This window comes from Poromitra crassiceps (genome assembly GCF_964638095.1).
Source record: "Poromitra crassiceps genome assembly, chromosome: 30".
In the NCBI taxonomy this organism is placed as follows: domain Eukaryota; kingdom Metazoa; phylum Chordata; class Actinopteri; order Beryciformes; family Melamphaidae; genus Poromitra; species Poromitra crassiceps.
In genome coordinates this window covers 1,698,738-1,722,678 of record NC_139652.1, presented here as the reverse complement: position 1 = coordinate 1,722,678, position 23,941 = coordinate 1,698,738, and the positions used below count along the sequence as shown (strand labels likewise).

Below are 23,941 nucleotides of genomic sequence, written 5' to 3'. Positions count from 1 at the left end.
CATCACACATCTAAACACTCTTGGTGCAGCAACCTGTACGGTACACAGCAACACTGACAGAGTGACACATCACACATCTAAACACTCTTGGTGCAGCAACCTGTACAGCACACAACCTGCATCTAAACACCAACTTCCCTGGGACACAGGCAGTAGGAAACAGTTTTATTAACTGGCTAAAATGAATCTGTCACAAAGTAACGAAAGGTAAAGGAACATTATATGCACAGAGCAGGTACATTACCCTTCGCTATTGAAAGTGCACGATACAGTAACACTCCCGAGGAAGGGCAACTATGTTCACTCTGCGGCTTAAAGTCAAGCTGAAATGGAAAAATAAATGTTTATCTATTTTAGATCACATCCCTGGTCATATAGTGCACCTGTCAATGTATGGCAAAGAAATCACAAAAATGTGTGTGAGAGAGACGCTGTACCTCAGGCTCAGCTCGGTGTTGTTGGGCATGGCGTGTGTGTGTGTGTGTGAGAGAGACTGTGTACCTCAGGCTCAGCTCGGTGTTGTTGGGCATGGTGTGTGTGTGTGTGAGAGAGAGACTGTGTACCTCAGGCTCAGCTCGGTGTTGTTGGGCATGGTGTGTGTGTGTGTGAGAGAGAGACTGTGTACCTCAGGCTCAGCTCAGTGTTGTTGGGCATGGTGTGTGTGTGTGAGAGAGAGACGGTGTACCTCAGGCTCAGCTCGGTGTTGTTGGGCATGGTGTGTGTGTGTGAGAGAGAGACGGTGTACCTCAGGCTCAGCTCGGTGTTGTTAGACATGGTGTGTGTGTGTGTGTGAGAGAGACGGTGTACCTCAGGCTCAGCTCGGTGTTGTTAGACATGGCGTGTGTGTGTGTGTGTGAGAGACGGTGTACCTCAGGCTCAGCTCGGTGTTGTTAGACATGGCGTGTGTGTGTGTGTGAGAGACGGTGTACCTCAGGCTCAGCTCGGTGTTGTTGGGCGTGTGTGTGTGTGTGTGTGTGAGAGAGACGGTGTACCTCAGGCTCAGCTCGGTGTTGTTGGGCATGGTGTGTGTGTGTGTGTGAGAGAGAGAGAGACGGTGTACCTCAGGCTCAGCTCGGTGTTGTTGGGCATTGTGTGTGTGTGTGTGTGTGTGTGTGAGAGAGAGACGGTGTACCTCAGGCTCAGCTCGGTGTTGTTGGGCATGGTGTGTGTGTGTGTGTGTGTGTGTGTGTGAGAGAGAGAGACGGTGTACCTCAGGCTCAGCTCAGTGTTGTTGGGCATGGCGTGTGTGTGTGTGTGTGTGAGAGAGAGACTGTGTACCTCAGGCTCAGCTCTGTGTTGTTGGGCATGGTGTGTGGGTGTGTGTGTGTGTGTGTGTGTGTGTGAGAGAGAGACGGTGTACCTCAGGCTCAGCTCGGTGTTGTTGGGCATGGCGTATCGCAGTCTCTCCAGGACGAGGGCATGCTGGGACTGTGGCAGACAGCTCAGGTAATGACTCACCACCTGAAGAGCCAATGAAGAGCGAGTGAATTAGCGAAGTAGAGAGCTGCAAGCCCGAGGGTACCCGCACAGGCCCCTCGGGCTTGGCCAATACGGGCTGGGGCTGGGCTTTTTTTCAATGAATAGCTCTGATCCGGGCCGGGTTCAGGCCCGTTTCAATAATTAAATTAAATAAAGTTGTATTACTCGCTTAATTTTACATAGCAGAGTGAGCAGTAGAGTAGTCAGACAAAGAGGAGGAAGAGCGTCAACATGGTTCTCATCCCCAGGACCAGGTCATTAAATACTGATGCTTTGGGTTGGTATGCCGGACCGACCACCAACCCAAATTGTCAGTATTTGGGAAAATGACAACCGTGTTGACTCAATCCTTCTCCAAAATCACATATATATATATATATATTTATATATATATATATATATCGTGAGGGAGAAATCCACAAACGCTACGGATTAGCCTCCCGAAAATCTGTGTAAATATCAGCGCGGCCTGGGGTCCTTCATGCTAGAGCGAGGTGCTCGGCGCAGCCGAATGACGTGCAGAACACACAGGCCTTCTTGAGGCGTCCTCTCTGCCTCTGGATGCCTTTGCCCCGGGAGGGCCTGGTGAGACGAAGGAGGTGAGCCCATGACAACCCTTAGAGCCTCCGTGCACCGAAGGCTCTCGCAATGCTGCGATGTAGCACTAGCTCTATTGCAGCGGATTGGGCGTGATCGGCCCTTCCGCGGGCAATGTTGCAGACAGAGTAGGAGGGCTGATCCGTGTGCGGCTGCTTCTGGGACGCGGGTCGGGGTCTTAATCGGCCTCGGCTGGGTCTACTGGGCGAGGGTGTATGATGTTGAACAGACCCGAAACACCTTACGACCCCAGTTAACATCACTGATGACGCGTCCCAGCGCATGCTGAAGTATGTATATTTGTAACATAGCACCTTTAAAGCTAGTAACTCACCTGGCCAGTATCATATAGTATAGCAGCTTTAAAGCTAGTAACTCACCTGGCCAGTACCAGTGGAAACCTGCTGTAATGATTTGGACAGAGGGGAAGTATAGCACCTTGCCTTGTTATGGAAGCGGTAGCAGCTCCAGTACTTGCCTTGTTATGGAAGCGGTAGCAGCTCCAGTACTGCGCTGGGCTGAAGGGCAGCTCCAGCCGGCACGGGACGGTGCCCAGACAGCGCTGCACCAGGTCTGAAAACAGCCGGGACTTCCTGTGGGCGGGGCCTGCCTGCTGACTGCTGCTGAACACCAGATAGCTAGACAGAAAACAGCCAACAGCAGCTATTTCTCCAAGATGCACATATAGCATTTTAGTCATGATGGGCATTTTAAGTCTTGTGGCGGGAGGTTTTGTTCTTGACAGACCTGTCTCTTGAAATCTATCTGCCGATCCGTTTATCTATCCATCTACTGTATCTATCTGATCTATCTATTATCTATCTATCAACCAATCTATCAATCATCTATTACTAACCAATATCTGCTGTGTACGGGCCGTTCACATAATGGTGTTTTTTGCATGGAAAAAGCGCTGCCTGGAGCCCTTTTTGTGAGGAGCGGACTGTAATCTGACATTAGCTTAGCAGCTGCTAGCCTACCTCATTAACTGCGTTAATCAGCTGGTTAACGTTAGCACTTCCTTCGAGCAGACAGTAGTGTTGTGGAACAAGCAAAGGCTTACCAGTTATTTCTAATACATTTCTGGTATAATCCATACTGCTTTATGATCACTGTTACAGTAACGTTAATCCAGTGATAACAACGTCCGGTGTTCTGTCAAAAAGATATTACGGTAACTGCAAAAAAGTGACTAACGCTAGCTGCTAAAAAGTGATCGCCAGCAAGCAATTGTCAGCCAAAAAGTGATTCTTTCTCCATATTTGTTGTGGCTAACGTTATGAGAAACCACAGTGCCAAGTAGGAAACTACTGCAAAGTTATGAATGACTTATCGGGCCTGCGTTATGGAGAAGCACGCGTCTGTCTCATCTGCACCGGGGATTTCTCACCTGTTAAAGTGGGAGTAGTAGTAGTAGTAGTAGGGAGAATGTTACTCGAATAGTAACGTTATGAGTGAGCGCCCATCCTTAGATTTTAGTAGAAAACAATTCATGGCTAAATCATGAAAGGACTGCAGCTAAATACACTCAGTGATACTCAACCCGAGGCTCTAGAGCCACATGTGGCTCCTTTATGGGTAGTTGTGGCTCTTTTAACACGTTCACTGCCACTGACGTATTAATACGTCAAAAAAAATCCAGCGGTTCACTGCCATTGACGTGCCAAAAAAATCGTTTTTTTTTTTTTTGACGGTGCTACGTGGATCAATGCCCCCCGCGTCTCCTATGGAGATATTGGAAGTATTGAATGTGTATAATCTATTTTACCGACCAGCTAGGTGGCGACGGTCCTCTCCCGACAGAGAGAAAGTCAACCAAAAGCAGCCGCCTCCCGCGGCTGCTTCCTCCATTCTCAAGGAAATGGCTTGGCGATTTTACAGTCAGAAACGAACGAGCCTCATTCTCATACTGTAGGCGGGGACGCTTTCGCGCTGCTGCGGTGGGGGGTTCCAGAAATGGACTGGGTGGGCAGCATAAAGCCTAGAGTCGCACGGGGCTTCATCGGGGCTCTCAAACCCAAGAGACGAGTGAGACCTATCCACACTCGCTGCCAGGGAGGGAGGCTGCTCAAACTCGCTGCCAGGGAGGGAGGCTGCTCAAACTCGCAGCAGCAGCAGCAGCAGCAGAGCACTCGCTTGTGACAAACGCAGGCTGAAAGCCACTAGGAGGGAGGAGTTGAAGGAGAGGGCGTTCGGAACTATATTGTTTGGATGTCTGATCTCTCACTGATGCCAAAAATAAATGGTTAAAGTGACTGTTCTGCCTGTTTGATTGAATTTCACAAAACTGCGATTATCTCAGCTTTCACTCTCAGACGCTAAAACCATGCTGTACTCAACGGCTAATATCTACATAACTACTAACTCTACAAACTAACTCTTTTAGACAGAGAAAGCACACATTCTATTAGTACTTTTGTGAACTTTGTGTTGACAAACTCCAAGCAGAAAAGAATCCTCGGCTCTTGTAAAATGAGCCAGAATCCTCAAAAAACGGCTTGGCAAAAGCTACCTACAGCAAAAAAAAAACGGCTGGCAGTCAATGTGTTAAAGTCTTACTTAAAATAAATGAATAAATAAACATCTAAAAAAAAGGGAGGAAAGGGACTTTTTTGGGATTGTGGGTCTTGCAAAGATTTTTTTGGGGTCAATGTGGCTCCTGAGTCGACTCCAAGGTTGCGTACCACTGCCTGAGCTGCTAAATAGTGGATATGGAAACACACTAGCTGTGAATGTAAACACTCTAGCTGCTAAATAGTGAATATAAAAACACACTAGCTGTAACAAACATCAACACTCTAGCTGTTGAATGTAGTTTTGTGAGACTCACTCCATCCAGAGTTTGTGAAGCACATCTTGCTGCATGGCTGATCCCAGTGCTCTCTCGAAGGCGTCCACCGTCTCCTCTGCAGTGCCATGCAGCCACTGCCAGCGACTAGGGAACAAGGACAACACTCGTTTTAAGATTGGAGGTGTTTAGGTTCAGTGTCTTGTTAAAGTTTGGAGGTGTTTAGGAGAGGCGCGCTGTACAGGAAGCTGGGGAAAACGGTAATGGTTTATTTTTCAAATAAAAATAAACTCTGGGTTCCCAGATTGAAAGTGGGTTGATTATTGGTAAAGCCATCCTTTAACATTGGAAGCTCAGTGTCTTGTTGAAGGATATTTCTACAGGACACATTGGCTGCACACATTTAAAAAAAATCACTATTTCCTTCTTCCTGGTTTCTCCTCTGACAGCCTGAACTCGCCTCAGCAGAGGAGCTCTGTCCCCGGCTGATTCGCACAGTGAAGCCTGCGCAGCCATTGTGCAGCCAGCATGGCCAAGTTGGCTGCGCATTTTCTTCTCTCTGATTTTCCCCTGTCACGTCGCGAAGTTGTCTCGCGCCCCCCAGGGGAGGTGTGCCTCCCCCTTTGAACAACAAACAGACACACAGAAGAGCAGAGCCACACACACACACACACACCAGTGAACCAGATGGAGGTAAGGCATCTGATGGGCAAGCTGCTCCTCAAGGTCCTTCTTGATGATCGGGCCTCGCAGGATCTCCTTAGTGGGAATGCCCAGGATGTGCCTACAGCACCAACAAGACAAAGACAACTCATCAAACACACTGAGCCAACAACCACGTTTTACATGCATTTACCACAGGAACTGCTCCCTTTGTACTTTTGGTCTTTTACCAGCAAAATAATATTTTTAAGTGGCAGGCCAAATGTACAACTCTTGGACAAAATTCACCATAATTTGCCCGACGGCTGCCGTTGATTCTCCACACTTGGTGCGTGCCTTTCTGCCATGTTTTTATTTCATATTAGACTTAATAAATTGTGCAGAGAACCTACCGCAGAACGTCCACAGGCTGCTTCTGACTCTGTTCATCCTCACAAAGAGACAGGATGAAGCCTCGAAACAACGGGACAACGGCACTGGACTTGTCCTGTGGACGACAGGAAAACTGACTTTAACTTCTATATTTGACACTTTAAGCTTTTTGTAACTAACTCTTATCCAGAGTGAGTTACAATAATGCAACAGGAGAATATGGTTAACCAACAACCAGCAGTAAGCTATATATATATATATATATATATATATATATATATATATATATATATATATATATATATATTTTTTTTTTATATATATATATTTTTTGCTTTAAAGTTGTATAAGTTTATCCTCTGGTTTTAAATCCACCACAATGATTCTCAATAGGGATGGGACCGATCCGATCCAATATCGGTAGCCGATACTGATATAATTCACGAATCGGATCGGAATCTGATTTTTTGTTTGCAATTCCAGCGCGGGCCGCACTTCATGTATAGCAGAATGGCCGTAATTTGCCCATGTATAATAGTATCCTTCTTTGCCTTGTATATTTCCTTAATTTTGTCTGCTTTTTGCAAGTAAAAGAAATCTTTAATTGGCCAAATCTTTGCCTATACTGTCTATTCAAGAAAAATATTGGTATCGGCAGATATCCAAATTCAGGTATCATGAAATCAACATGAAACCAATTAACCAATTATAAGAGACCAAGTGGTTACTAGTCACTGCAACAGAGTAAAGGAAAACCATTCACAAATCTAGTGCTAGTGTTAAAGGCACTAAATCCAATATTCAGCACTACTAGATGCACGCAAAAGACTATTATATATCAAGCGAGACAGGCGAGTTATAATGTTCGGAGCAGTGAAAGAAGCCACGCCCCCTCTCTGTGTTGTGAAAACAGGCTTTGTTGATTCAAGGATTCAGGATTTGTTGCTCTTCCCCGCATTTATAAATGGACAGAGAGTGGCCCAGCGAGGCTTGACAGCATATACTGGATCAAGCCGTGAAAATAAGGTTAGTCTCTATTTGTATCGCAGTTTGTCACTGTGTGTTTCCTGGTCTTTGTTTACAGTGTGTGGTATGTCGGCTGTGTCGCTTGCTCTGCATGTCTCGATGGCAGACGAGTGTCTGGGTTGCATAGTGTAGATGGCAGATGCTATATCTATATATATATATATATATATATATATATATGTTTGTGGTGGCATGGGAAGCCGTGTGTTTTATAGAGCGTGTTTACGTTTTGACGTTACAGCTCCAGCGTGACATCTAGTGTGCAAAAATCTTACATAATGGGCCTTTAAGGAGCACGCTCACCTGAGCCATGAGGAACTTGCAGGAGTGGTAGAAGACCTCTGCATTGTTGGGACAGTCTGCCAGAGCGTGAAGCCACATGCTGAGCGCCAGGTCGCTGTGACCTCTGCCTATGTGGAGGTCGGCCAGGGCGTCACGCAGCGTGCACGACCCGGGGCAACACTCCAGCAGGGACTCGCACAGCTGGATGCCGACATCGAACCTTGAGGGGCAGAAACAGCTTTCAGTACAGTGTTGTTCAAGCAGGGAGGGCTACACTGTTAGTATAAACATCTGCTAACAAAGCGGCTACAATTTATATTGGTGTGTCTGAGATTATTATTCTTATAGTGTTATTACTTTACTATTGGACCAACAATAAGTCATGCTAGGATTAAACTGGTAAATGGTGAACTCCTTTGTGCCGGCACAACCAAAATCTCTCCACTCAGCAGCAGCAGCCAACTCACCTTTCCAGGAGTTTGTTGAGGAAGATGAGGTTGGTGTGGAGAGGCATGCAGGCCAGTGTCCTCTCACATGGCGACAGAGCCTCATCGCTGCACTGAAGGATGGCATCTAAGCAGGAAAAACACCATCAGGATAGGAGACAAACATTAGAACGAGCGCACCGCCGATATATGCCTCTGCCAACAAATGAGCAGTCAACATTAGGGATGTTCATTTTGAAAATTTTCCAAAATCGATAATCGGTGAAAATTAACGATCAATTATCGATTATCGATCATATTAATACTTTGATTTTTTTTTTTTTTTTTTTACAAAATGAATACAAAATACGAAAGACAACGTGTTCTCCTCAATGAACTCTTTATTTCAATGTGTCTCCTCTCCAACACTCTGCTGTCCCCGGCGCATGCCGGTGTGAATTCCCCATGTTTAAAACAGTTTTGTTGGCACAAAGGCCCGTGCCCAGCCAGAAAACTAGAGACTATATGAAGCTCCACCTCACGTTAGTCGGCTGTGCAATGGAGTGGGGCGAGGAGGAACGAATTTCACCCAAACCTAGTCCAATTTTTTTTTTTTTTTATAATTAAAAAATCGATCCAAATACCACAGGATCGATTCCAATCCTTAATGATCAATTATCGATTTTCCATAATTGATGAACATCCCTAGTCAACATCCATGTCTGTCCAGACTCTAACACCCTTTCCCTCGCCCCTTCCCACTCCTTGAATCCCAACTCTCTGTGACCTTCCTATCCCTAGCTATGGCTGCTTTTACCTAGCCCCGCCCCCTGCCTTGATGGAATGGTCGGACATACACTCACTGTGACTGTCACTGTGCAGGCGTTAACATGTAGCTTTGCTTCCTGCTGTCTGTACCTTGGTGTTAATGTAACCGAGGTGAATCAGCACGGATTCCTCGTGAGTCCCGAGTGGTAGCGAGTGGATTGGTTAAACTCACGTCCCCAGGTATAAAGGCATGTTAATCAGCTCCGCCAAGGGAGCTAGCTCTCTTGGTGTTGCGGTTAACATGTCGGACTCCCAAGCCGAAGGTCGGCGGTTCGTATCCCACCCCTGGACAAGCCCTTAACATGGGTTGCTGCAAGTACCACCTACACAACGCCGTTACATTAACATGTAGCTTAGCTTCCTGCTGTCTGTACCTTGGAACAGAGCAATGAGGATGTAACATGTAGCTTAGCTTCCTGCTGTCTGTACCTTGGAACAGAGCAATGAGGATGTAACATGTAGCTTAGCTTCCTGCTGTCTGTACCTTGGAACAGAGCAATGAGGATGTAGCTTAGCTTCCTGCTGTCTGTACCTTGGAACAGAGCAATGAGGATGTAACATGTAGCTTAGCTTCCTGCTGTCTGTACCTTGGAACAGAGCAATGAGGATGTAACATGTAGCTTAGCTTCCTGCTGTCTGTACCTTGGAACAGAGCAATGAGGATGCAACATGTAGCTTAGCTTCCTGCTGTCTGTACCTTGGAACAGAGCAATGAGGATGTAACATGTAGCTTAGCTTCCTGCTTCCTGCTGTCTGTACCTTGGAACAGAGCAATGAGGATGTAACATGTAGCTTAGCTTCCTGCTGTCTGTACCTTGGAACAGAGCAATGAGGATGCAACATGTAGCTTAGCTTCCTGCTTCCTGCTGTCTGTACCTTGGAACAGAGCAATGAGGATGGCGGGTGGCGTGCTGATGTCCTGCGGCGTGCGCCAGGGCAGCAGGAAGGCGTCCCTGCTGACCAGCCGGGACGGGCTGGAGTCAGCTGGGTCGAACAGGCTGCAGGGCAGGCGGTCGAACTCTGTCAGGTGGATGTAGGAGAGCCACACCAAGGCCCGGTCACTTGCCGTCAGGTGGTCAGCGATGCTCCTCTCATTGGCCGATTTCAAGGCATTCTGGAAATAGAGAGATAGATTACTATTATTGTTTTAGTTCTACGCAATTGAATGGGGACTCAGCTCTATTTTAGTAGAGTGGTCAATTGAGATCACGAGATCAAACTTAACCACCAATTAATCCACCAATTAGTATTCAACTGTTGTATGCATTTTAAAGCTGCTGTAAGTGATATATTTTTGTTAAATATATCACTGTTGTTGTGTGTGTGTGTGTGTGCATGTGTGTGTGTGTGTGTGTGTGTGTGTGTGTGTGTGTGTGTGTGTGTGTGTGTGTGTGTGTGTGTGTGTGTGTGTGTGAGAGTGTGTGTGTGGTGTTCTGGACTGGACCACCAACCCAAAGCCTCAGTATTTGACTACTTGGGAATGATAACCATGTTGACTCACTCCTTCCTCAAGAAAGCACTTAGAGCTCATTTAAACATGACCACTTCTGTAACTGTTTCTAAATGATTGCTTTTACTTTCAACTGTATGTTTTGATCCTTACTGTGGTTGTGTCGTGTGTTGTGTTGTACCTGTAAAATGGCGAGGGCGCTCTCCATCCTGCCTGTGAAGCGGTTGAGGTCGACTCTGTAGAGCAGAGCTTCCATCAGCTGGAAGGAGAGCTTCTCTGTGATGTCAGAAGACACCACAGTGAGCAGATACTGCAGCAGACGATCACAGACGTAGTCCTTCCCCTCGAAGGAGATCTCCAAGTTCAGAAACTGGGGGAAAATGATCAATGTATGTGAGAAAACAAAACTTATATACAATGAAGAATGATTTGTTTTTTTTAAAGGGAACATTTTACAATGGCTTTATCAGAATCACTTTTATTGCCACAGTATGCAAGTTACATACGAGGAATGTGTCTTAGTGTCTGTATGCAGCGTAGCGGTTACATCAATATACAGAGATAAGAAGTAGGAAGATAACTAAAGACAATCACAAAGTTGCAAGTGCAATCAAATCGAGTCAATATATACAATATGTACATGAGTGGAGAAGTGTTATGTGGAAGATCACAGTGTGTCAAGCTGTGCCCTGCACCTCCACCACCTTGTGTCAAGCTGTGCCCTGCACCTCCACCACCTTGTATCAAGCTGTGCCCTGCACCTCCACCACCTTGTGTCAAGCTGTGCCCTGCACCTCCACCACCTTGTGTCAAGCTGTGCCCTGCACCTCCACCACCTTGTGTCAAGCTGTGCCCTGCACCTCCACCACCTTGTATCAAGCTGTGCCCTGCACCTCCACCACCTTGTGTCAAGCTGTGCCCTGCACCACCACCACCTTGTGTCAAGCTGTGCCCTGCACCTCCACCACCTTGTGTCAAGCTGTGCCCTGCACCACCACCACCTTGTGTCAAGCTGTGCCCTGCACCTCCACCACCTTGTGTCAAGCTGTGCCCTGCACCTCCACCACCTTGTGTCAAGCTGTGCCCTGCACCTCCACCACCTTGTGTCAAGCTGTGCCCTGACTATAACACTGGTACCAACATGGCGTCATTGTCTACTTCAAACCCATTTTCATATGTTCTACAGTATTGTCAATGTCTTATGACATTAAAACTAGGGCTGCAACTAACAATTATTTTGATAATCGATTAATCTGTCGATTATTTGTTCAATTAATCGGATGTCCCAAATTGACAATATTAGTGCACAAAAGTGCTGCTTGACTGGACCAGAGCCGTTTAAACAATAAGGAAAAATTTCCGGTTCAATAATGCAATTTATTGCCAACAAATTTAATAATGGATTTTTATCAATATTATCGATTAGTTGTTGCAGCCCTAATTAAAACACCTTCATACTCTGGAATAAAGCCTTTGGAAAGTTTGGATCTTCATCACATGTAAAGCACTTACGGTCCACCACACTTGGTAGTGGGGTGCGTTGTCCACAGCCATCTCACACATCTCCTGGACCTCCTTCCTCCTGCCTCGTCTGGAGAACAGAGACAGGTAGTGGCACCAGATCTCCGGGTTGTCACAGTTGTACTCCAGAGCACGAGCCAACGCGTTCAAGGCAGCGTCCAGACACTCCGACGCAGAGCTGCAGATGAGGAACATCATACTGAATTAAATGTGATATTATTGGTTGGAATTATTATGTGCGCCTTCTGGTGTAACCACTAAAAATACAGCACGTTCCTGGAAGTAAATGTAAAGGGATAGCAAAACCCAAGCTTATTTTTTTTTTTTTTTTTTAAATACCGTAGGTGTATTATGGTGAAAAAGGCATTTTTAATTTCATTGTGATTTCTTTTTACTATTTTAGTCAAAAGATTGCTCCTGCGCTAGAACCATAACTTGGACTAAAATAGTGACAGATGTGGAGCCTAAAATAGAAAAATATGTTTCCCCCCATGAATGAAGTAATCCCCATGTAACAAACAAACGGACAAAGACTGATCCATAGTCTGCCTCCATTTCCTCATGGGGGGGGCATGCCTACTCTGAAGAACCACTGCAACAACAAACCCACAGCAAGTCAGCGGGGGATGAGTGAACACCAGCCCAGATGTTTGTCTGCTTACACGTCATTCTGATTGAGGTATCTGAAGGCCAGCTTGATCCAGAGCTGGGCGTCACGGGGAGTCTCCAGGACGCTGCTCTCCAGGTTTGAGATGTCGTCCGTCTCACTGACAAAATAGCGCTTGTCCTCGGAGGTGACGCACACGTCCAGCGCGGGCAGGCTGGTCTTACAACAGTCGTCTGTTAGAAGATAAACAGGGGGTCAAGTTAGAAGATAAACAGGCAGTCAACATTCGTCTGTTAGAAGATAAACAGGGGGTCAAGTTAGAAGATAAACAGGCAGTCATGACAGTGTTTCCCACAGGACTGAGTTGTTGTGTGAAAATGTACATTTTAAAAGTAAAATACATCAATCTGGTGCACTTTGAGAGCAAAACGTAGAGGCTAGTAGATCTATGAAGAATTACACGCCACATTAATACCCTCTTTACTGTGCTGTGGCTTTGCAATGATGACAAAGTAAATGTGCCTCTTCTAAAAGAGAGAACGTTGTTTCATATGTGGTGAAGGGCTGCTCAGTCTTTACAGTGAGTGAAGGGCTGCTCAGTCTTTACAGTGAAGGGCTGCTCAGTCTTTACAGTGAAGGGCTGCTCAGTCTTTACAGTGAGTGAAGGGCTGCTCAGTCTTTACAGTGAAGGGCTGCTCAGTCTTTACAGGGAGTGAAGGGCTGCTCAGTCTTTACAGAGTAAATGGCTGTTAAAAGCTAAAATATTTAATAATAATAACATTCAGCGTAATGCAGGGAGTTTGCGCTCGTGGGCCAGGCAGTCAAATCAAGCATGAGGCGGACTTGTTTTGATGGGCTACATATTAATCGATATCAAAGGATTAAAATAAAAATAGATTAAAAATCGGAGAATCGATTTTTTGAACCCAGCCCTAAGTTAGTTCACGACAGATTCCTTTCGTCCGCATCCAGTCACATTGTTTGATTAGACTTCAATGTCCCAAGAGTTGGGACTTTAACCAGGAAAATGTCTTATTTGTTGTGTTGAATATTAAACCATGTGACTAATTGAGAGAAAAAAGAACAAGCTAATACGAAATACTTCATATTACTTGCAGGTACAGCTGGCAAAAAGTGTATATTGCTAAATTGGAAATCTGAACTGTCTCCCTCTCAGAGACATTGGTTGAATGAATTAACATCATATAGTACTCCTGAGAAGATCCTGTACAGTGTGAGAAGGAAGCCGGCAACTTATAAAAAAATATGGGGCTTCTTTCTGGCCTCATTACCTTCATTACACCCTCTTGGATAGCTGACTGGGTCTGGTACTGGCTTCATAAGGTTCTAATATCACCTTCATTATGTCCACTCCACATTCATTTGTTTATTGGTTTTGATTTGATTGAATATTACCTCCTGTAGTTGACTTTACTTTTATTTTATATTTGAAAGAGAGCGAAATGTCTACCATACCGGGAGGGGGGAGGGGGGATACCCTCTGTTTTTCTTTGTTGTTGTTGTTTTTTCTGTCTGTTTTTTCTGTTTGTATTGTTTTGTTATGTATGGAAATTGAAAAATTGCCATTCTTGGTTCAATAAAAACAACTTAAAAAAAAAGAAAAAAGAACAAGCTAATGAAAAAGTCTTCATAAAATTTGCGAAAGGTTTGGAATCTGTAGCATTTTTCCATAACATGTTCAAATACCAGGATGTTTTCGTTGTCTTTTTCCATGACCATAGAAACCTGCCGGTTTCTAAAAGTCTTCCTCACCATATTTCCCTGTTGTCAGACCGGTGCCCATCACCTCGTCCTCGCTGTCCTCCGCAGGCTTGGGGTTGGTCTGTCCAGACGGCTTGGGCCTCCACCTCCTCATGTCCTTGCATGTGGTGAAGGGAGGGACTGCAACAGGACAAGAGTTTAGTTCCACAATGTGAAGCCACTCAGTATGTTTACATGCAGAGTTAAGTCGAGCTATGGTTATAGCTTGATTAAGCTATTTACTCAGACTACTGTCATGTCCCAGTATACAAACACGGGTGGGAAATCGATTTTTCCAATTCCAACAGCTGGTAGCAGCAAGTCTCTTAATAATGCAGCTATTTCATTAAAAAATATGATATAATTATACAAACGTTTGCCCTCAAAACGATCACTTCTGGCTCATATAATAGTGTGGCAGTGTGTTTATGTTGAGAGACGTTTCGCCCTGTGTGTATTTTAGTGATAGGACATTGTTTTGCTGTGTTCTGTGTTTATGTGGTCGAGCGAGGTTGTGTTCATGTGGAGAGAGAGAGCGCCGATAAACAAACGTTCAAATGCAGGGATGGTCAGGTAACACAAAGCTGCCCCTTGTGAGCTTAATACAGTTGAAACTAATTCCATTAAAAAAAAAAAAAATTCTAGACAGATTTAGCTACTACATCAACGAACTCCACATTTAGCTTTAGCTAATCGCTCGATGGCTGATTATGTACAGTCTATGCTGCTAACATAACAGTTTTACACGCTGTTCGACTTCCAGGTCAAAGAACGTTAGTGCATGCGCTGATCGCCTCGTCCAGTTCGACTGGCCTGTATACATGCAGGAGTAAATCGACTCCCAATCATTATCTGGGTGTGTTAGCCAGACTTTTATAACTTCGATTTCAGTCGAGCTAACATGTTTACATGTATTTCAAAAGTCTGGTTTTAGGCGGACTAGCGCAATAATTAGATTTTTTTAAGTGCATGTAAACGTACAGACTGTGAAAAAAGTGACACCTAACCTTACAAAATAATAGCTGTGTCATTTTAGGTGCAGCAGCCCACCAAGCCCCCTATGACATCACTGATCAGTCTTGTCACAATGCCTCCTTGTATGTGTGTGTGACATCACTGATCAGTCTTGTCACAATGCCTCCTTGTATGTGTGTGTGTGTGCACGCGCCCTCATGACATCACTGTTGACATCATCACTGATGACATCACATCATGTAAAGCTGAAATCAATACAATGATATGGATCACCAACCATGTCGCTTGCTTTCGTTCACTTTGCTCACGAGGAGAACGGCCTTTTGGTCGATCCCCATTCGGTCCTTGTTTGCGCCAAACAGCTTCTTGATATACTTTTCTAGAAAAGAGATGGAACAATGCATTATGGTTTGGTCCACTGTTAAGCATCTCTTCATTTAAGAATATACATGTCATCTAATTGAATGATTGATATTCATGTTTTAAGGCCAACCTGTAGAAACACTGATGTCCTCATCAGAGCTGCTCTCTGAACAGCTAATCAAGGACAGGTTGTAGGACAGGATATCCTGGAACAGCTGGTTTCCAGTCAAAGTGCAGTTTCTCATGTGCTGCCTGAAGCAGAGGTGGAGAGAACCAACCACACATTCAACTCATGGTGTACATTGGTTATGTTGGGGGGGGATATGGCAAATGAGCTAAACTCCAGAAAAAGTGGCGTAAGACAACACCAGCTACACGGTCACCAAATGAAAAGTCGGCTCCTCTCCTTCCGTTTGTGGCTCTTTGAAAGGGTCAGACGTTTAAACAAACAAATTCTCTCGTTTAACGTTACGTTACTAGCCTATTGAATCACAAACGTTTACGGTTATGTAACGGCTGTTTTGTCAATCAAGTGTATTTGGAACCTCGGCGTACTGTACCTCGCTGCGTTAGTAAAAAGTAAGGGTGCAAATCACAAGTTTGATGATCACAATGTGATCTGATCTTGATTCGTTAGCTGATAAGCAGGTACAATAGCCGGCGTTGGCTTGTCCTGTCAGTTTATCTGAATGAGAGCAGGTTTTCACAGGTGGCCAGCTAGTTTGATTAAACAGATGAGAGCAGATGGTCACCCTCATGACGCGGAGTGGAGTAGAGCGGAGCGGAGCTGAATGGAAAAATGCTGTTTTTCACCCCAAGTCCGCTCCGCGTCTTGTGTGAGACGCTAGAAGCAGAGCTAGGAGACAATATGACGATGGGATCATTACATTTCAGATAATGTAATAAAAGATTGTTTGTCTACATGAGTGACTGTGTAGATGAAACACTAGATGTCGTGAAAATCAGTATCAGTATCATTCAAATTCAAGCATATTCAATACGCTGAAAACCCGTTGGTAAGAATCAGGCGTTTTCTAAACTTTCTTTTACGAACCTTGTAAAGTTGACAGGGTTACAGTGTAAACAATGCAATGAGAAAGAGGACTGGGGGGGAGGGGGGTCTGAACAAGGTTTTGTCCACTCACCACTGGCAGTCATCATCGTTGCAGGTTCCCGTCAGGTCAAAGCGACAGAAACACTTCTTGGGTTCTATAGTGTTGCTGTAAGTTACAGAGCTCAGCGATAACTTCTCCTTAGTCCTGTAATATGGGCTAAATCTGAGGGGGGGATGGGGGGGGGGGAAACATATACAACTTCTTATACAAAATACGTTAAATAAATGGTTATCAAATGAAAGTAGAACCTGGAAATGAGCAGTCCACCTGTAAGATTTGAAGACCAGGAGAGGGCTACGATATGGTCCGAAGGGAACGGGCTTCATCTCGTCGATACCTGATTGGCTTGTGATTGAATCCATGTCCATCGCCATGACCTATAGAGCAAGACAACAAACACAAATGGACAAAAACTGTTCAAACACAATCCAAAGAATCTCAGTGTGTGAAGCACACTCACATTCAAAATAAAATGTCAATTGAATCCAAAGTAACTCAACTTGTTTCAAGAATATGATATGAAATAACAAATGAAGTGATCATATTGTTCATCACTGATCATCACTTTTCTCTCTTTTAACTGAATTAAACGGCATTGAATGTAAGAATGTGGCACATTTTTGTCACCACCAAATTTCTGGTATCACCTTTCCAGCTGTGGGGGTCTCCACATCCTCCCCCACTTTATGCAGCTCTGTGAGTAGCAGCTGTCCCAGCCGCTCCTGCTGCTGGTATCTCTGCTTCAGGGCGTCCAGGTCCAGCCCGCCGAACACCTCCGAGGGCCCCGCCGAGCCCGCGGAAACCTGGGCCGGCTTGTCTTTAGCTGGGGTGGAGGAGCCTGGCTGCTCCAGGTTGGGTTTGGTGAAGGTGCCGGACTGACGGAAGGAGTTGCGGCGGGTCCCTGTGGCGGCGGCGGCGGCGGCTGCAGCCTCCACGTCCTGGAGCTCCTCGGCGAGGTCTTCACTGTCTAAGGTCAGCTTGTCCTGGGTGAGGTCGTGCAGGGAGGGCTGGGGCACGGGGAAGGGGCTGGAGGGGGGCGCGGGCTGGCTGTGAGGGTGGGCCGGGGCGGAGGCCGGCACGGGCGGAGGCTCTGCGGGGGGCTCGGACGCGCGGTTCATCAGGGCCTGGGCCTCCTTCAGCTGCTGGATCTTCAGAGCGTACTCCGACTCCATCTGCTGAAGACGCTGCTTCTGAGCGATGAGCTCCGCAAAGTGGCGCTCCGAGCCGCGCCGAGCGCCCTCCACACGCTGCAGCTTAGTGGGCTGAGGGAGGGGAAGGAGAAACACAAACACATGGGGGGGAGGGGGAGGGGGAGGGGGAGGGGAGGAGACATATTTTTATTATTCATTTCATTAATAGAGTACCGCAGGGATGACGCATTTTTGTAGGCTTAACCAGAAATTGCCGCCATGTTGGTTCTTAAGGGGGAAAAGGCTATGGGGTTTTAGAATGGGGATTTCACTTAAACGCATGAAATAAGGTCTGTGGTGAACAAACGTTTATCATTTGTGTTCAGCAAGATCTTCACACATGTGGGCCACTTTTATGACTTTTGAAACATAAATGTTTTTGAATGTGATTTTCAGCAGTAATGAAGTTGGAGGTTGTGGACTCAGGGAAGCTGTAGGTGTGACACTGTGTGACGCTACGTTCACACAGACACAGGGAACCTACGCCTTGCCTTGCCTCAACCCACGCCTACGCCTACAGACCTTGAGCTGGGCGTGAACCGATCACACCGCACGCCTTTGCACGCTGAACCTGGAGCCGAGTCACAAGCGCCTCTCCTCTCTCCCGACTGTATTTTTTCACGTGTGGTCCCGAATTATCATGTGTAGGTAAAATAAATCTGATATATTTAATGTTCTATTGATGCTGGATATCTATAACCAGGTCTGACTATAGTCTGACTTTTTAGAGAGGTAATCTTGCAAGAATATGTGCTGGCACAACAACATTGTCCATCTTGCTTCTTCGGTCGCTATTCTCTCTCCTGAAGACTTGTTTGCCGACAAGGAGAAAGCCCCACGTGATAGCCACCCGTCAATCTCTCTCTCTGCTCAACACTGTTGTAGTAACTCCATTTTATTTTGAAATTCAGTTGACTTTGCCATTTCCCACGGATATTGTCGCGTTTTTCTTTCATGGCTTGACAGAAGAAGCCTGCCTGCACGCGCCTAGTCGGCTTGAAAATATAACTCACGCCTAAACGATAAAATCGGCAAGGCACAGGCGAGGCGTGGGTACACGCAGGGTTCACGCTCAGGCGCCCGGTGTACACAGCCTCGTTGACTAAAACGGACGCCTATTTAAAAGCGTGGGTAAAGGCAAGGCATAGGCAAGGCTTGGGTGGCCGGTGTGAACTAAGCCTGACGATGTAGGTGTGATGCTGTGACGCTCACCATGGACTGGCTGACCTCTGCTCTGCGTTTCAGCCCCCTGCCTGCGGCCACCTGGGCCTGAGCCAGCTCCTTCTGCAGCTTCTCAGCCAGGCTCTTCTTTAGGGACACACGCTGCTCAACACGATGCACCTGGAGACAGGGAATGGAAATGGCGCGTACAATATCACTTTGTTGTCCTGGGTTTCAAACCAGCCCAGGACCTCTGTCGCATGTCATCGCAGTCTCTCTCCCCATCTCTACTGTCTCTCTCTACTTTGAACTAAGAAGAGATGATCTACACAGTATAATGGTTTGCCTAGCTCAACTTGTAGAGCATAGGTTCATCTGTGTAGAATAAGTACCGGTAGGCTATTGTGTCTTTCTAAGTGTGTCTTTTGTGTGTCTTGTGCTTTGTTCTGCTTCCTACATTTGTCCTATATCATTCTGTTCTATTATTGATTGTTGATGTTGTTAAATCTCGTTAGCCTCATTCTCTGTCAATTCTGTTGAAACAGGCTTGTAATAAAGGACTAGCATGCAAGCTAGCTCAATCTCCCCAAGATCTGACAGGAATGTTCTCCACAAGGACTCCAGGACTGACTGGTTTATCTAATAAGCACCTATTGCCTTCTTGGTCAGTTTATTTTACTGAGGGTTTCTGTGGATCTGAAGCGGTTTCACCCACCTGTTCCTGGAGCTTCTTGGAGAGCAGCTTGTTGGCGGTGACAATCTTCTCGGACGCCAGCAGCTGCTCTTTCAGCTTGGCCACCTTGGCCTCGGCCACCTTCAGAGACTCTCTCTTCCTCAGCTCCTGTTGGAGCAGCTGCCGCAGGATGGCCTCGTCTTTCTGCAGCAAGACTCTGTGGACGACAGAGGGAGAGGAGACCAATTCAGATCTTCCTCAGCATCCTAGCTGGTAGAGCTATTCTTCACGCTCCCTCTCTACAGCTACAACTGTAGGGTTTTCAAAGTGGGAGGCGGGCCTCCCCAGGGGGGCTCCAAACAGTTCCAAGGAATGGAAGTGGACATTTTTTACATTAGCCTCAATAAACACAGAATAGCTGAAATGTGTGTGATTTGGTGAAATAATTTAGATAGTTCAGAGATTTCCCCCAGAGCCAGAAACAAATGAATGAGTTCAGACTTCAGACAAACCTTTTTGATGTATTTGATGGACTCTGAAGTGTGTCAAGCAGAAATATAAGGATATCTTTTTATGTATTTGATGGACTCTGAAGTATGTCAAGCAGGAATATAAGGATATCTTCGCTCAAGTGTTGAATGTCTACAGGATCAAATCACATAATTGATCTCGTAGGCATCCAGGAATTGAGCAAAACTAAGCAAGCAAACTAAGGTGGGGTGAGGGGGCGCCTGTTTACAAGCATTGTCTGGTAAAGGTAAAGTCCCACTGATTGTCACACAATGTGTGAAATTTGTTCTCCACATTTGACCCATCCCCTGGGGGAGCGGTGAGCGGCAGCGTGCGCCGCGCTCGGGAATCACATGGTGATCTAACCCCCCACTTCCAACCCTTTGATGCTGAGTGCCAAGCAGGGAGGCAAATGGGTCCCATTTTTATAGTCTTTGGTATGACTCTGCCGGGGATCGAACTCACGACCTCCCAGTCTCAGGGCGGACACTCAAACCACAAGGCCACTGAGCTGGTCTGAGGGAAGGTCTGGTCTGAGGGGAGGCCCACAGTCTCAGACTTTGAAAACGCCTGCTGTACACATGCTGCCTGAATGGATTTAGTGATAGAATGCTTCATGTATGTGGACTGATAGTGGACTGTACTCTAACTCAGTCCCTTAGCACTCAAGAGCTCCTGCAGTCCCTGTATCATATAATCACTCTCTTCAAATAATGGCCTAAGTCACTTTTTGAGGAAAATTATATTTTTGCCTAAATCATCTCTTCATGATGCTGCCACCTCTGGTAAAATGGCCTAAGTCCTTAATTGAAAAGATCATGCTGTTCCTACCTGGTAGTGGAGTGGCCTCCATGTCAAGCGTGTGACTTAGGCCGTTTTATTTTTGCCGAGACAAGTCGAGACAATGTGACTTAGGCAAAAATAAAACGGCCTGTCACACGCTTGACATAAAATGCAACTCTAACGCCGGGATTCCACTGAGTGCATTTGCATTGCGTTGCGGCTGTGCTCCGGTTGCGGCTGCGTGCAGAGCACGTCACGGCTCCGCCAGACAGCTGGAGTGACGAGACCGACAGGTTCTCGCGGTGAAATCGCGCGAGACAATTTGTATGTGGGATAAATACAACAACAAACAGGCAGAAGATCATTGTTCCCAACTGGAGAAGCAGAGGAGGGGTGGACTTGCTTGGTGTTGTCCTTGTAAAAAGGACGTGTCGTGTCATATATTATTTTGTGGTTTTCCACTTCAATGATGAACTTTTCCTCATACATGTTTGTCCTCTGGCTTGATATTGAATGCTGTAAACACCTCTGCCCTGTTGATTTCATGCCTGGCTCCGCCCAACTTCCGTGAAAAATAGAAGCCTTGCGTATCTGCTTCGGAGAGCTCCGGATCGTCGGAGCTGGGACGGAGTAGACACGCAACGCAGCGGAGAAGGTGGAAGTTGACACAATGATTAGAGTGGAAACGTATCGGCTCCGAAGCCGTACTGGAGCGCAGACGGACCGAACCCGGACTCAGTGGAATTTGGGCGTAAGTCAGGCCTAAGTCAGTTTCTTTTTGCCTAAGTCACATGTTCGGCATGTTAATAAATTGGCCTAAGTCATCTAATCAGTCATCTAATCGTTTTATGTTACATAATTGACAGTGTTATTTGTATGTCAATAGTCATCTATTGTCATATGCCAGTATATATACCAAGTAAATACACATGTATACAGTATGTGCACAGACATGTTGATACAGTATATATACGTATGCATACACATGATCTGAAACAAGTGCACTTCAACTCACAATAAGAAGACGAGCCATTTTCAAACATATGATAAGATGACAGGGATCAAATATTTGATGGAAATGTATTCAAACCAGAGGGGGCCTCTCTTTCCAGCTGTTATTCTGACTGGAGGAATGTGTGTGTGAGGGGCTCACCTGTGCTTGTTTCTGACTGGAGGAATGTGTGTGTGAGGGGCTCACCTGTGCTTGTTTCTGACTGGAGGAATGTGTGTGTGAGGGCCTCACCTGTGCTTGTTCAGCCTGTCCTCTGCCTCAGTCAGCTGCAGCTCTGCCTGGGCCTTGGCTGACTCAGCCTCAGTGTCGGAGACGGCCGGGGAGGCGGCGCTGCTCCGAGGGCTGTGGCTGAGCTCCTTCAACAGCTTCTGCTTCTCCCTGCTGGAACCAGACACACAGCAACATGTTAGTCTTTCTGCTGGAACCAGACACACAGCAACATGTTAGTCTTTCTGCTGGAACCAGACACACAGCAACATGTTAGTCTTTCTGCTGGAACCAGACACACAGCAACATGTTAGTCTTTCTGCTGGAACCAGGCACACAGCAACATGTTAGTCTTTCAACCAGTCGGCAGAGAGAGGCTCGATGCCCTTCCACTCATTCAATTGTTTCCCCCTCAAAACAACATAGATTTCTCACGCATCAATGTATTTTATATGAGAAAGTGGGTCGGTCCGCTCTGTCAGTTCGAAGGGAGCAACACTGTCTCTTATTTATTTATAAAGCTCTGATAGGGAAGCTTCCTTCCTACCTGTCATCGCTCATCAATCTGAGTAACACATGTTACAGAACACGTGCACAATCGCACATCAGATTGTTTGTTCCGCGAGTAAGGACGGACCTAGGAAGGACTGCTTTCTCTTTTTATGCCCCTGACAGATGGAACACGCTCCAGAACATTTTAAAACTTGACCAATTTATTTCCTTTAATTCTTTTAGACCACTCCTTGAGGGTACCCTGCAGAATGTATGCTCTTGTTTTACTTGATGTATTCCTCTGCTTTGTTTGTAACTGTCTGTCTGGTAACATGTGTTTACTGTAAATGTTTTACTGTAACAGGGCTCCCTTGAAAATGAGAGCTTGCTCTCAAGGGACTTTTTCCCTGTATAAACAAAGGTGAAATAAAAAAAAATAAAAAAAATAAAAAAAAACAGCAGCCAGGGCTGTGAAGTAGCCAACACTTAGTTATGTAGTATATGCAGAGTGCAATGATTGAAGGTAACATAGAGAGGCAAAGTGGAACGTCACTTCCTGCTTCAGCACTGTACCAGAGATTTTCATCCGCCATTTATTTTCCCATAGACATTTCGTAAAATGCTTATAAAATAGTTGCACTTCGTCGAACCAAACGGTTCAGCTAACGCTATAATTGGGAGAGACCATAGAACATTTCACTCTGACCAAAACTTTAAAAAACAACATTGAAAAAATATTTTCTTTAAACCCTTTTTCTTTACGTTTTGGTCCCAGTGAAATGTTATGCGATCTCTCCTGTTTCTAAATATATCTGTACCGTTTGGTTTGAACCAGTAAAACTATTTTTATACGCATTTTACGAAATGTGTATGAGAAAATAAATGGCGGATGAAAAGCTCTGGTACAGTGCTGAAGCAGGAAGTAGGCGGTCACTTTACCTCTCTATTTTTTTTTTTACACTTTAATTTTTTATTTTTTTTAAACGGACATATAACAGATGGAGTCTAGGAACTTACAATTCGCTCATTGAAATAAATAAAAAAACAGAATACAAAAATAAAAAGTTCAAATCAAAATTAAAATGCAGGAGTGGTTCACAATAATAACAAGGTTCTAATAGACAGAGACAAGACTTATTAGGCATCTAAGTTGTAATAATATTCCCATTTTTCCCAATGTCTGTCCCCCTTCTCTTTTTGGAGTCGGAGAGAGAAGGTCATCTTTTCCATTGAGCGGATAGAGTTAACTGTGTTGAGAAAGAGGGCAATGGTGGGGGGGTTCTTCTGTAGCCAGCATTTGGTTATTGATTTCTTGCTTGCGGCTATAAGTATCTTCCAAAGGTATGTGTCACTACTGCAGAGTCCATCAGGGGGGATTCCGAGATATAGAGATGCAAAAGAAAAGTCCACCTTCAGAACCAGGATCTCAGAGATTAATTGGTCCACTTCTTTCCAAAACGGTTGAATGCATGGACACAACCAAAAGATATGTGCATGATCAGCCGACGCAGAGCCACACTCCCTCCAGCATGAGTGCTGAGACCCACTGAATTTAGATTTCTGGTTGGGTGTAATAAAGAAGCGTATAAGTGTCTTCCAACAGAAATCTCTCCAAAAAAAAGAGTTTGTGGAGGTAGATCGAGTTTCCCACGCTTGAAGCC

General features: G+C 45.6%; 1 protein-coding gene across 1 annotated transcript in view; it reads right to left on the bottom strand.

Moving 5' to 3' along the window:
- zfc3h1 (zinc finger C3H1-type containing) overlaps positions 1-23,941 on the bottom strand; it is a gene marked incomplete at its 5' end in the record, with an annotated part of 57,312 nt that overhangs the window by 8,369 nt on the left and 25,002 nt on the right. The window contains 20 exons of the mRNA XM_083663072.1: positions 1,361-1,461; positions 2,555-2,714; positions 4,907-5,011; positions 5,541-5,648; positions 5,920-6,014; positions 7,229-7,427; positions 7,675-7,780; positions 9,337-9,574; positions 10,092-10,280; positions 11,423-11,609; positions 12,094-12,271; positions 13,812-13,940; positions 15,052-15,153; positions 15,268-15,389; positions 16,283-16,414; positions 16,520-16,629; positions 16,900-17,514; positions 18,655-18,783; positions 19,319-19,493; positions 21,813-21,962. Of these exons, the coding sequence (XP_083519198.1) occupies positions 1,361-1,461; positions 2,555-2,714; positions 4,907-5,011; positions 5,541-5,648; positions 5,920-6,014; positions 7,229-7,427; positions 7,675-7,780; positions 9,337-9,574; positions 10,092-10,280; positions 11,423-11,609; positions 12,094-12,271; positions 13,812-13,940; positions 15,052-15,153; positions 15,268-15,389; positions 16,283-16,414; positions 16,520-16,629; positions 16,900-17,514; positions 18,655-18,783; positions 19,319-19,493; positions 21,813-21,962 (3,330 nt within the window). The remainder of the gene's footprint in view (positions 1-1,360; positions 1,462-2,554; positions 2,715-4,906; positions 5,012-5,540; positions 5,649-5,919; positions 6,015-7,228; positions 7,428-7,674; positions 7,781-9,336; positions 9,575-10,091; positions 10,281-11,422; positions 11,610-12,093; positions 12,272-13,811; positions 13,941-15,051; positions 15,154-15,267; positions 15,390-16,282; positions 16,415-16,519; positions 16,630-16,899; positions 17,515-18,654; positions 18,784-19,318; positions 19,494-21,812; positions 21,963-23,941) is intronic.